This window comes from Sapajus apella, unplaced genomic scaffold, assembly GCF_009761245.1.
Source record: "Sapajus apella isolate SASKATOON/1434 unplaced genomic scaffold, GSC_monkey_1.0 scaffold18, whole genome shotgun sequence".
Lineage (NCBI taxonomy): Eukaryota > Metazoa > Chordata > Mammalia > Primates > Cebidae > Sapajus > Sapajus apella.
In genome coordinates this window covers 28,316,698-28,329,909 of record NW_022436958.1, presented here as the reverse complement: position 1 = coordinate 28,329,909, position 13,212 = coordinate 28,316,698, and the positions used below count along the sequence as shown (strand labels likewise).

The 13,212-nt window shown below is 36.5% G+C and overlaps 1 protein-coding gene and 1 long non-coding RNA gene across 5 annotated transcripts in view; one reads left to right on the top strand and one right to left on the bottom strand.

The window, feature by feature from the left end:
* SLC38A11 (solute carrier family 38 member 11) overlaps positions 1–7,774 on the top strand; it is a 60,609-nt gene extending 52,835 nt beyond the window's left edge. For all 4 annotated transcript variants that reach the window (XM_032286582.1, XM_032286580.1, XM_032286581.1 and 1 more), the window contains one exon: positions 5,277–7,774. In XM_032286582.1, the coding sequence (XP_032142473.1) occupies positions 5,277–5,570 (294 nt within the window). In that variant the 3' untranslated portion in view covers positions 5,571–7,774. The remainder of the gene's footprint in view (positions 1–5,276) is intronic.
* A 2,204-nt stretch (positions 7,775–9,978) lies between these two features.
* Positions 9,979–11,303, bottom strand: LOC116557094. The gene is made up of 2 exons (XR_004271356.1): positions 11,006–11,303; positions 9,979–10,305 (listed from the first exon to the last, which is right to left on the bottom strand). It is a non-coding gene; the product is annotated as an uncharacterized LOC116557094 (long non-coding RNA).
* Between the last annotated feature and the right edge of the window lie 1,909 nt (positions 11,304–13,212).

Here is a 13,212-nt window from a genome sequence, read left to right as displayed (position 1 = left end):
ATAGATCAGCTGCAACCACGTTATCATTTTACTGATGATCTTGACTTCTAGCAACAACCTTTAGTAAGACTGAGCTTTTAAATATCAAAAAAGTGGCTGATATCTAAAAAGATACTCAACTGGACTTCTTCCAGTAGAAATGTGAGCTATATAGTTTTTCCTCTAATCGCTACTTTCTCAACACTTACGAATTATAACATAAACAGAATACCTATTGCTTTACACTGCCCAGCAAGTTAAGTTTGGAAGAGTACCAAAAGGCTGACTGATGACAACTTCTTAGCAGAAGCTGGGGGCAGTTTTCATCCTGATAATACCTTCATAATCTGCAGTTCCAGATGAATTAGCTGCATGTTTGTTCCTACAAAGAGGAGACCACGAAACACACACACACACACATACTCATATATATTTGTATTTGAATTATTTTCTGTTGTTTTCATAAATTGTTATTTTAAAGAAACCAAGGGGTAATACTTTTTGTTATAAATACAGACCAAATTTTACAGTATTTTCCATAACTTAAAAAGCAAATAACAGGATAGAACCTATGCAATTCGTAGTACATTTCATTCTAGCTATTTGATAACTAATCTTTTATTTTTTGTGTCCCTTTGTAGATATTCATTTGAATTCAGATGCTATGAATGGCAAAAGTATATTTTCCATATATTTTAAATTAGAACATAATTTTGGTATTTTTTAGTATTTTCTCATTCTTATGGCTCTTACTTTGGAACTATTTTCCATGCAGTGTGGTCTCTACTATTCTTCCTTTGGACACTTTCATTTTTGTAAAAATTCAAAAAGTTATATTATTGGAATAATGGTAATAATATTTCTGGTATGGAAATATTGCTTTGTATAAAACCCACAGCAATTTTATTAACTGGTGTGAGAATATAGCCATTTTAAAGCTATTTTTAAGGTTCAATTTATAATTTTACATCATCCAACTTCAAATTTATTTTGCTGTTATTTTTCCTGGAGAAAATTTACCAAAATAATGTGTCAAAAAGCTTGTAAACCATAGGTGATAGTTGCATTGGGTTTCATTATACTATTCTTTCTGCTTTTGTTATGCTTACAAATTAACTTTTAAATTTAGAAAAACATATTTTATGAAAAGCTTGCATTTAGTTGTAAAGCAGTACCACTTTGTTACTGATTTTATATATTAAAAATTTATATTTTATTATTTCAGAGAACAACATTTGTGAAATGTTATATTAACAGAATGAAAAATAAAACTACATGACTGGCCGGGTGCAGTGGCTCACACCTGTAAACCCAGCAATTTGGGAGGCTGAGGCGAGAGGATCACTTGAGCCCACAAGTTGGAGACCAGCTGGGGCAACATAGTGAGACCTCATCTCTGCAAAAAATTAGCCAGGCTGTAGTCTCAACAACTGTAGTCTCAACAACTCTGGATGCTGAGTGTCAACAACTCAGGATGCCTGTAGTCTCAACAACTCAGGATGCTGAGGTGGGAGGTTCACTTGAGCTCAGGAGGTTAAGGCTCAACTGTGATCATGCTAATGCACTCTAGCCTAGGCAGCAGAGTGAGACCCTGTCTCCAAAAAAAAAAAAAAAAAATCAGAGAAAACAAAAAATACATGATTATCTCAACTGGTGCAAAAAAATTTAGCATCATTTCTTGATAGAAATTCTTTCAACAGTTTATATATAGAGAGAGGAAATTTCTCAACATAATAAAGGCTATTTATGAAAAATCCACAGCTAACATCATAATTAATAGGAACAACTGAAGGCTTTTCTACTAAGATCCAGTAAAAGATAAGGATATCCACTCTCACCACTTGTCTTCAAGATAATACTGGAGGTACTAGAAAGAGCAATCAGACAAGAAAAATGAAAGGCATCCAAACTGGAAAAGAAAAAGTAAAATTATTTCTATTTGCAGATGACATGATCCTATATGTAGAAAACCCCAAAGATTCCAAAAATAGTGATAGAACTAATAAATTAATTCAGTAAAGTTTCATGATACAAACCAATATACAAAAATCAGTAGCATTTTTATACACAAATAATAACCTAGCTAAAAAAGAAATCAAGAAAACAATGTCATTTATGATAGCATCAAAAATATTTTGGAATAAATTTAACCAAATAGGTGAAAGATTTATATACTGAAAACTTTAAAACCTTGATGAAGGAAATTGAAAAAGACACTAATAAATGGAATGTATAAATAAATGAAAAGATATCCTGCGAATAGATCTAAAGAATTAATATTTTTAAAATGTTTATATGACCCAAAACAATATACAAATTCAACCTAAATTCTATCAAAATTCTAATGGCATTCTTCACAGAAATAGGAAAAACAATCCCCAGATTCCTACAGAACCACAAAAGACCTAAATAGCCAGGGCAATACTGAGAAAGAGAAATGAAGTTGAAGGCATCACACTTCCCCATTTAAAATTTTATAAAGCTGCAGTAATTGAAACAGTATGGTACTGGCATAAAAACACAAATATAGACCAATGGAACATAAAAGAGAGCCAAGAAATAAATCTAAACATAATAGTCAACAAAATTAGAGTCAACTAGTTTTCTAGAAGGGTACCAAGGGGACACAATGGGGAAATGGCCGGGCGTGGTGGCTCAAGCCTGTAATCCCAGCACTTTGGGAGGCCGAGGTGGGTGGATCACGAGGTCAAGAGATCGAGACCATCCTGGTCAACATGGTGAAACCCTGTTTCTACTAAAAATACAAAACATTAGCTGGGCATGGTGGCGCGTGCCTGTAATCCCAGCTACTCAGGAGGTTGAGGCAGGAGGATTGCCTGAACCCAGGAGGCGGAGGTTGCGGTGAGCCGAGATCACGCCATTGCACTCTAGCCTGGGTAACACGAGTGAAACTCCGTCTCAAAAAACAAAACAAAACAAAAACAAAAAAACGGGACACAATGGGGAAATGACAGTTTTCAGTAATGTTGCTGGCGAAACTGAATTCCTAAATGCAAAAGAGTGAAATTGGACCCTGATCGTATAAGATGCCTAAATGTGAGGCCCAAAATTATAAAACACCTAAAAGAGAACATAGGGTAAAATCTCCTTGATGTTAGCCTTGGAAATTTTTTTTTTGAATATCACACTAAAACCTCACACCATAAAAGCAAAAATAAATAAATAGGACTAAATCAAACTAAAAGACCCCTGCACAGAAAACAAACAAAAATGAAAACAAAAGCCGCAACAAATGACAACCTACAGAAGACTGGGAAAAATATTTGCAAACCATCTGATAAGGCATTACAATAAAAAAATTTACAAATAATTCTTATAACTCAATTGCATAAAAACAAGTAACTTGATTTAAAAATAGGTAAAGGACCTCAGCAGATATTTCTCTAAAAAAGATGTGAAAATGGCCAACAGGTATATGAAAAAAGTGCTCAACATCATTAATCATCAGGAAAATGCAAATTGAAGCCACTAGGCAATATCACTTCATACCCTTTAGGATGGCTATAATGAAAAAGGCCAGAAATAACAAGTGTTGACAGAAGTGTGGAAAGTAGGGAACCCTAGTATACTGCTGGTGGGAATGTACATTGGACTAGTCAATATGGAAAACAGAATGGAGGTTCCTAAAGAAATTAAAAATAGAACTTCCATGGAATATGACCCAGTTCAATGACCCAGGACTATCTATTCTGGGTATATACCCAAAAAAGATGAAGTCACCACCTCATAAAGATATCCACACTCCCATGTTTATTGAAGCATTATTGACAATAGTGAAGAGATGGAGACAACCTCAGTGTTCATTGATGTATGAATGTATCAAGAAAATGTCATATAGATCTGTTTATAACATGGCATATTATTCAGCCTTGAAAAAGGATATCCTGCCATTAGTCACAGCGTGAATAGACCTGAAAAACATTATGTTAAGTGAAATGAGCAGGACACAGAAAGCAAAATATTACGTGATATCTCATATATGGAATAATTTTTAAATGCCTAATATAGAGACTTAGATGTAAAAGAATAAAACTGTGATTACCAGGGGCAGGAAACAAAGGGAGGAAATGTCAAAGAATTCAAAGTAACAGGTATGTAGGACAAACAAGTCTACAGATGTAATGTACAATATGAGGACTATAATTTATAAAATTGTATTATGTTTGGGACTTTTGTTAAATGAGTAGATTTTGGCTGCTCTCATCACCAAAGTAGTAACTATATGAGATGATAGATGCATTAATTTACTTCAATACAATAATCATTTTACTATCTGCATGTATTCTATAACAGCATGTTGTAAACCTCAAATATACACAATAAAATTTATTTTTTAATGTATGTTTTATGGCTTAAGAGAACATTTGTCATAAAATTTTAATGTATTTTATTAATGTCGCATTTTTAAATATACTATGATTAAAATTAAACATAATTAGATAAATATGTTATGTAAAATGCATTAAATGCCAACATTTATATTATTCGCTAAGTTTTTAGTGTGAATTAGCTTATTTGAGGAGAAAGTCTCTTCCTTTGACATCAATAGCTGTTGGTATTTTTGTAACAGACAATTCTACTACTCATTATTTTAAATCTGACATTTCTTCCTAATTGGGCTTATTCTTAGCTAATGTGGGGAAGGGCGAATGAGTTATAGTCATTTAGCTCTGCTGTCAGCTTTCTCGGTAATTGATGTGCTTAGTTTTATTTGAAAGAGGATTTAGAAATGCTATTTCATGTTAAATGTCTTAGGATAATATAGTTTTTCTTTCTCACACAGATAGGCACAACTTCTACACAAGCTCAGGTAAAGAAGAAAGACATCACACCCCCTACACAATTCCCCAAAATTTCCCTCTAATATACAAATGACAAACAGACCGTTCTTGTTTGAAGTTCATAGTGGATACACAGTAATTTTAAAAGAAGAATATAAGGAAATGTGATGAACTGAAAATATGGGAAATTTCAAGAGTGCCAGAAGTCAGTCCTATCACCTGCTTTATTTTCTATATTATTTTCTGATAATATTTTCTTAAGTCTGATATTGTTATGGTGTCTCATTATTTTCATTTGTAAATATGCCAGTGGAAAAGGCAAAACCTATTTCTAAGTCTTTCTTAGAATTATTTTCTTTCCCTTCTTTGATTCAACTGAACATATCAAATGTTTAACATGTGCATGAAAGATACATTTTGTAAGTGCTTCAGAAAACTGTCCAAAGAATGTTTCCATCTAGTAACCTTATCTTGTTTCTTGTTTTCATCATGCAGGGTGTGCTCTGTGCAACTCCCCTCATTTTTATCATTCCATCAGCCTGTTATCTGAAACTGTCTGAAGAACCAAAGACACACTCAGATAAGATTATGTCTTGTGTCATGCTTCCCATTGGTGCTGTGGTGATGGTTTTTGGATTCGTCATGGCGGTTACAAATCCTCAAGACTGCACCCACGGGCAGGAAATGTTCTACTGCTTTCCTGACAATTTCTCTCACACAAATACCTCAGATTCTCACGTTCAGCAGACAACACAACTTCCTATTTTAAATATTAGTATCTTTCAGTGAGTTGACTTCTTTAAAAAATGTGTATGTTTTCATAGAATTTAAACCACGTAACATTTACAGATGTTTTAGTCTCTATTTATATTATAAAATTATTATTTTGGCATTTATCAAGACTTGGTTTTCATGACTCTTTAGTGCAATATAAAAGATAAAGTAAACAAAAATTGAATGTATTTTACCTTTAACTGGAAGAAAATAAATGTTTTGTTCTAATGACTGCACTACACTACTGCTAATTGAAGAAAGGAGAGTGAAGCGTTTAGTATTTTCTGCCATCCCCCATTTACTTAATATGCAAACCAGAATATTGTGCTCCAAAATAAGTAGGTGATTGTGGGTTGGAATTTTGTGTAGGTGTCCTTTGGTGGGGGAGGAGGTTGGATTTTTTCTTTGTCCTTAAGAGTCTGTGGAATTGAAGGGAAGGGAAACCCAAAACTATTGAAAATAATACATAAATTTTAGCAGCATTCCTTGTTTAAAGGAAAGTGGATCCCTGGAGAAATGAGCAAAGGACATTCCATGCAAGGAAGCCTGAAACATAGACTGGCTGTGAGGAGCAAGGTGTGTGAGGAAACAAATCACCTCCCGTCTTCTGATGCCATGGGAATACAGTGGTAGCGCCATTATAAAATGAGGGTTGGCGGGTGGGGGGGCGTGGCAAGACACAGTTGCTCTGTGGTAAAAACCAATGAGATCAGTTACACATCGAATTTGGACCTGTTGAATTTGAGGTGTGGTCAGGAATGTACAACTGGAAGCTGAACTTTGAGACTAGAAATGTGTGAGAAGAATCAGGGCTATAGAAGGATTCTCAGTCCACTCAGGGTTCCTTGGAGAGATTTCTGGGAGCTCTTGTTGACTGGGTCTTTGGAAGCAAATACTGAGACAGAGTTTGTCATAACTAATAGGAGAGAGGGGAAAGCAGGATTGGCAGGGAAAGGTAGAACTGCAATGCAGGCTGACCTCAGGCAACCCCACGGGGAAGCTGGTGCATATATGACCCATCAGAATTGTCGCTGTTCGGGGGAAATAGGCAGGTTTTGATACTGCTGCCTCCATCAATCATCGAATGTGTACATCTGGAGAAGGATGAGTTCTTGGGCTAGGCAGCTCTTTTCAACAGAGCAAACCCTAAAGGAACTGAGAGCTGGAGGCGGTCTGCTGATATCTTTGTCGCCACATGCTTCCTTGCAGGGGGATCTGGGAGACACAGCTGTGCCCACCACAGGTGCCCTCAGTTTTTACTGAATATTTTTGAGTGATTTTTTAATGAAGATTTTTTGTCTTCATATCTATGGCAATCTTTAAAAAGTAGCATGAAAATTTGGGGCCATCTGGATGGCCTCCTTGTATCAAGTGTCACCTAAGATTTCCATTTCATTTGTATTCCAGTCAGGCTGTCCATCTGTGGTACTATATTAATTGCTGTCAAATAACAAGACTCTATCAGAAGCAGAGCTAATACATATATGATGAGTTTGTACAAATCAAATGCAAAAAAAAAGTCCTACAGGAAATGTATTAAGGGTAGGTTCATAGTAGCTTGAATAAAGTGGTGAGAGCTGAGTCATTGTGTGACTCATACTGAGAAAGGCCTGTCAAACACAAAGGAAGATGCATTTTAGCAGGTAGAACCATGCTCAAGGTTTTAGTGGTGATTTGTTTTTTCAATAAATCATTATCCTTGCCAATAAATTAATTTAAATTCTGTTGGATAGCTTTTCTGTATTTAACTTATAAATTTGTTTTTTTATAGTTAAGGGTCATAAGGCTAAGCATTTTGTGCCTGTTTATAGATTGGTACGTGTTTAGGTAAAATATAATAAAAATGCTTTCATTCCATGTAAGAAATTTTTGCCACAGTCTGTCCTTACACTGCTGAAGACTGCAAAACACTGACCTACATAGTTATTAACTAAAGTCATGAGGGATGAGATCTCTATGCGTGTACAAAGAGAAGCATGTCAAGGATAACACGATGTAGCATATAACCATCTCTTATCTTGTACTTTGATGTTGCTTCAGACTCTTCAAGTAGATGAAAGCTCCTTGTAGGAACTGAGTGCAGCATTACTACCTAATAAATATTTCTTAGTTTATTTGTTTTTAATCAGCTATAGAACAAAACTGCTTGTGACCCAGTTATTAGCTGCATGGATTACCAGTATCTTTCAAATTATAATTGAATAAATCTTAGGAACTCACATTTATTTTGCAAGAATAGTTGCATGTTTATTTTGCCACCATGCATAACTGTAAGAGCCCCACCCCCCTATCTATTTTCTGCCTCAATTCAGTAAGATTCCCCTGAAAATCTTCCCACCCCTCCCACTTGTTGCCCCTCACAAAGCAACTTAAAGGTCTTAAACCAGTTTTTGAAACTGTCACTACATTAAGTGCTTCTTAACTCTAAAAAAGTGGCGGTAGGCAGTAATCAGACGTTTACACACAAATGAGAACATCTAGCAATACACTTCCTTTAAAAACATAAGTTGGATAGTATCTGTGTAATTTAAAAATTGAGTCATTATTCATTTATTATAGAATCTTCATTAACAACACTAACTTGAACCATCTTCAAACATCAGAATGAGTAAATAGTCTACGGCCATACCACCCTCAATGCATCAAATCTCATCTGATCTTGGAAACTAAGCAGGGTCGGGCCTGGTTAGTACTTGGATAGGAGAATGGGTAAACTGCCTTGCCTGAACTATTTCCAGTGATGCCAAACAATAATTGTTGCCTCTTGTTTTTCTTAAAAGGAGACTGAATCAAATTAAGAAATTTTCAATTAGTCCTCTGCTGAAGTCATACTGTATACAAATATTTAATTAAAGATATAGTTATTGAACATAATAGATCTCCTTCTGGTTTATCTGCTGTAGCCTTGCTTAGGAAAGGAATAATAGTCTGTCTTTTAATTAGGAGTGGTTATTGATTGGAACAAGTATTGTCAGGTAGTCCAAGAGTGGCCCCAGCATGAATCGGTGAGTGACCGTGAGGTCACCCACCAGTAAGGGTACCCACGAATGCTTTACTAACTGTGGCAAGGATAATAATTTGCTACCTCAATAGAATAAGGTCTTTTAAGAATTTATACTTACTCTAAAAATGTATACAGAATTTGCCAGGATGGCAGAGCAAATATGTAGAGTAGACCAGAGATGCTGTGACCTAGAGAACACATAGACCAGGAAAGAAAGGAAAGAGCCCAGTCTTCATCTAGAGTAGTGCCTTTTAAACTTGGACATGTGTTATTATCACCTGGAGGCCTTGTTAAATACACAGATTGCTGGGCTTTACCCCCGCAGTTTCTGATTCAGTACTTGGAGTGGGGCTTCAGAATTCGCATTTCTGGAAAGTTCCCAGGTGATGCTGATGCTGCTGGTTCAGGAATCACGTTTGAAACAAGTTGGAAGTTGGACGCAAGAAGGTGCTAGATGGAGCCATCTGTTTAAAGAACAGGACAGAATACAAGCAAGACTTAGGAATACCACCCTAGGTCTCAGGAAAGACAATGAGGCTGGAGACACAGGAGGGAGAGCGATTGGTACATGTTAAATGTGTCATCCTTTGCCTCTTTGAAAAATCATCTACCTAGAGACACTTGCAGTGAGAAGAGGAGAAACCAAGACAATAATATTAGTGAAGAACAATGACAAGGGACATGGGAGAATACAGAGATTACAACCCAAAACCAACACAGCTATGCTGAGTGAGCTGGAGTCCCAATTCCGAGCCTGTCAGCACCCAGGGAAGGTTGCCTGATCTTCATGGCTGTCATTGTGAGAAGGAAGAAAATGTACCCGTTTTTCAAAAGAACATCAAGTTTTCCAAGGACTAAACTCTCAGCAGAATGGCTTACTTGGAAAATTACATAGGGAATATGAGTAAAACTGGGTTATGAACAATGTTCTTGATAACATCATTCAGATAAAGAATTTACGTGATTGTCTTTTATAAGACACTTTTTCATTTCATTAATGTTTGCTCATTGAAAACAAAGATTATCAATATATTTAGCTTTGGTATTTTTATGATAGTATTCATGTACACTATGCATAGACCCTTCAGAGGAAATTACTTGAAATATGCCTAAATATTCTTAAAACCTCTCAAGTATACATGTCTGCACATATTTTTTCACTTTTCCATCACTAAATTAACATGTACTTATAGTTTTTTAAATTATAAACTCCTTGACACCTGAAACAATGTCATAGTTTTATTTTTTGTCAGTGTATGCTCATGTATCTTACTCATTTAAGATGCTTGAAAAACATTTAAGGACTCAAATTTATGTAATTTATATGTATTTAACCCCTTTAAAGTTATACCCTGGCAGGAAACCCTATATTAATCCCCTTCACTTACTATTATTTCAAAAGAAACAAGGAGTCAAAACTTTCAGCCGAAATGCATTTATTGTTTAGGTACAATCATCACCTTGCTTAACTTCAGCAGACAGCTCAGTAATTGGATGTTGCACTGAGAAAAGGCAGTTTAGTAACAATTTAAGAAAAACACCTCAAGCTGTATCTCAGCTTGCAGTTTAAATTTTCAAAGACATTTGAAACTTATTTTCAAGGTACAGTGACAGCGATGTATTTTCATTTTTAGATTTTGTTTTGCCAGAGGATAGCAAGGCCAGTTCCAGGAGAAGGAATTCAGTTCAGGCTTCATGCAGTGGAGTCCCATCACATAGCAGCATTGTTCTTTAAATCTTTAGGTGCTGGAAGATAAAACAATAAAGTATCTTCTGAGAAAAAGTAAAAATCATTTTATTCCAAGAAGACAGTCTTCGAGTGACTTATGACTTTTCTAATAAAATTTAGCCTTCTTGTAAAGTCTTAAGAATTTTCTAAGCTACAGTTTTTAACTACTGCATCCCTATGTGAAAGTTGTAGAGTGGAAATTGAGTAATATGACCTGGGATTTTATATGCTCTATGTCTCAAAACGTTTCAAAATGAATTTAGTTGTTTTTTAAGCTGTAAGAATAGACAAGGGAAATGAAATAAGCTTAAACATTTAGAAAAACAGGGCTTGAAAACCCCTAGGGCTTTGTAGGGGCTCTTGCGATAGTACAAACATAGTGGGAGACATTCCCTATTCTGGAAGACAGCCTGACCTTTGGAAATAGACATTTCTTAAAAAAAAAAAATAAGCAATTTAAAAAAATTGTTAGCTTCAGGTGGGAAGTTTCCCAGGAACAAACAATTTTATATGTGAAAGCTAAATGTCAGCTGTGGACCTGCCCCTTCCACAATTCTGAGCCTACTCCACGGTTCCTGCAAATTCTTCTGGCTTTCTTTCTCACATGCCCTCTATGCTGCCATAAACCATTGTTCTTTTGTTTCGTATCTGTAAAGTTCCATAATATTTTAGATGCAAAACACAATCCCTTCATCAGTTTCCATAAAATCTACTTACATCATGCAGCGTGTAAATGTTTGATATTGTTGTTGCATCTCTTAAAGATTTAGAGTGGTTGCGAGCAAGGGTCACATCTCAGAGAAAGGCCTTCAACCAGTTCTCAGACTTCACCCTCTGAGCTCCTCCTCTGCTCCTCTCATTTTTCATCTCCTCCTCCAAATTAATTAACAAGGAATATTTCCCTCTGACTTCCTCAAGGAGGTCCCAGCATCTCCAGGTTTCTAGGAGACCCACTATTCCCTCTCAAAAAAAAAAAAACATGCACACGTTTACCCCACAGCTTTTCATTGTTTTAATCCCAAAACAAATGCTACTCTCTTTCTTTAAAAAATCATGGTTGGGTGCAATGGCACATGCCTGTAATTCCAGCACTTTGGGAGGCTGAGGCAGGCAGATAACCTGAGGTCAGGAGTTCTAGACCAGCCTGGCCAACATGGTGAAACTTTGTCTCTACTAAAAACACAAAAATTAGACAGGTGTATTGGTGGGTGCCTGTAATCTCAGCTACCTGGGAGACCAAGGCAGGAGAATAGCTTGAATCCAGGAGGCGGAGTTTTCCGTGAGCCGAGATCGTGCCGCTGCACTCCAGCCTGGGTAACAGAATGAGACTCCATCTCAAAAAAAAAAAAAAAAAAATTACATGGAAGCCATCAGTATAAACATGTTTTCCATTCCCTTATACATGTGTACTCTGTTATTTATATTCTGAATTGCATTTCTGGTCACTTTGTTCTCCATGCAAAGGGATGCCCAGAAAACGTCTGCCTTACATAAAACTGAAACTTGGGTTGATGGCTTTAAATAGAAACCATCCCATCCAGATGGGTAACAGGGTTGACCAGCTCCCACTGTGAAGCCACATGGCTTAAAGCTGTGCTCCCACAGATCTATTGAGCTTATTTTCAGCCAGTGAAGCCAGTGAAGGCACATGGCTTAAAGCTGTGCTCCCACAGATCTGCTGGGCTTATCTTCAGCCAGTGTTATTTTTCACCGCAACACTGTACTGTTCTCCAAACAACAGCTGTGCGTCTGCCTACTTCGTTTGCCCTCTGGATAAATCTAGCCTTTTAGAATTAGATTAGAGCAGGCGCAGCTGTAGTGGGTGGATAATCATCTGCTTTATGAGTGAGGAGAATCTGAAAAGCTTACTTGTTTGCTCAAATATCATCTATGGGATGATACGGTGGTGTCTGACACATTGTTGATGGCTTTTTAGTATTTAAAGTCGAGATATCCATTAACACTGGAGCATAATTAGAGGGTCTAGATGAAGAATTAGGAAGCGTAATTCTGAGAGAATGAGAATGCTGCCCTCCCAACTTCTCTCCGCTTTCCTAAATTCCAGTAGAACACAAGATTCTGCCCAAATATCTCCTTCTCTAAGAGGTCTCCCCAGCCTTCACCAGCAGACAATAACTTTTCTTCCTCAGTAACCTGTGAGTATATGTCTTAATAGAAAGAGTCATCCATTATAAATAAGAACTTTCTAACAATTAGAGCTGACGAGTGTTGGCATAAACTACCCTGGGTCTTAGTGAACCCTCTGTTCCTGGAACAAATTAAACGAAGATTTAACAGACAATTGCCCTCAATGTGCTGGGTAAGAATTGAGCTTAATGATTTTTAAGCTCTCCTCTCAGCTGAGTTTCTAGATACTGCCTTGTGTTTTCTGTTAAAATAAAATATAGCTGTTATGGAACACCTTTGATATTTACTTTTGCATGTCTTTTATATAGAGAGACCATTCATTCCCTTCCCATGTTTAGACCACCTTGTACAAAATAAGTGTTCAAGAAAATGGATGGATTGGACAATGCCAGATGATTTTGGCAGGGTGCTTAAGAAAGGGAAGGGAGGACAACCTGGAGACAATAAAACAGATATATAGCCATGCCATGAAGCACCAGATTCCCAGCATTTAGGACCACAGGAAGCATGGGAGTTCACAGGGAGTAGAGGGACCCTTCAGCAATTTCATGTTGATTTTACCACTGGGTCTATCCATGTGCTAGAATTTTTGTTGCCACTGCTGAGAAGCATGTAAAACTTGTTCTTATTCTCTTCCTTCTCGTCATAATTCCTGCTTTCCTACTTAAGGAAAGGATCATTTGCAGGAAAAATTAAACTGTTTAATAATTGTGGCAAATAGATCCACAAATTCTATAATTGCTCCATTTGAATGGAGAAGATTCACTAAATGCAGA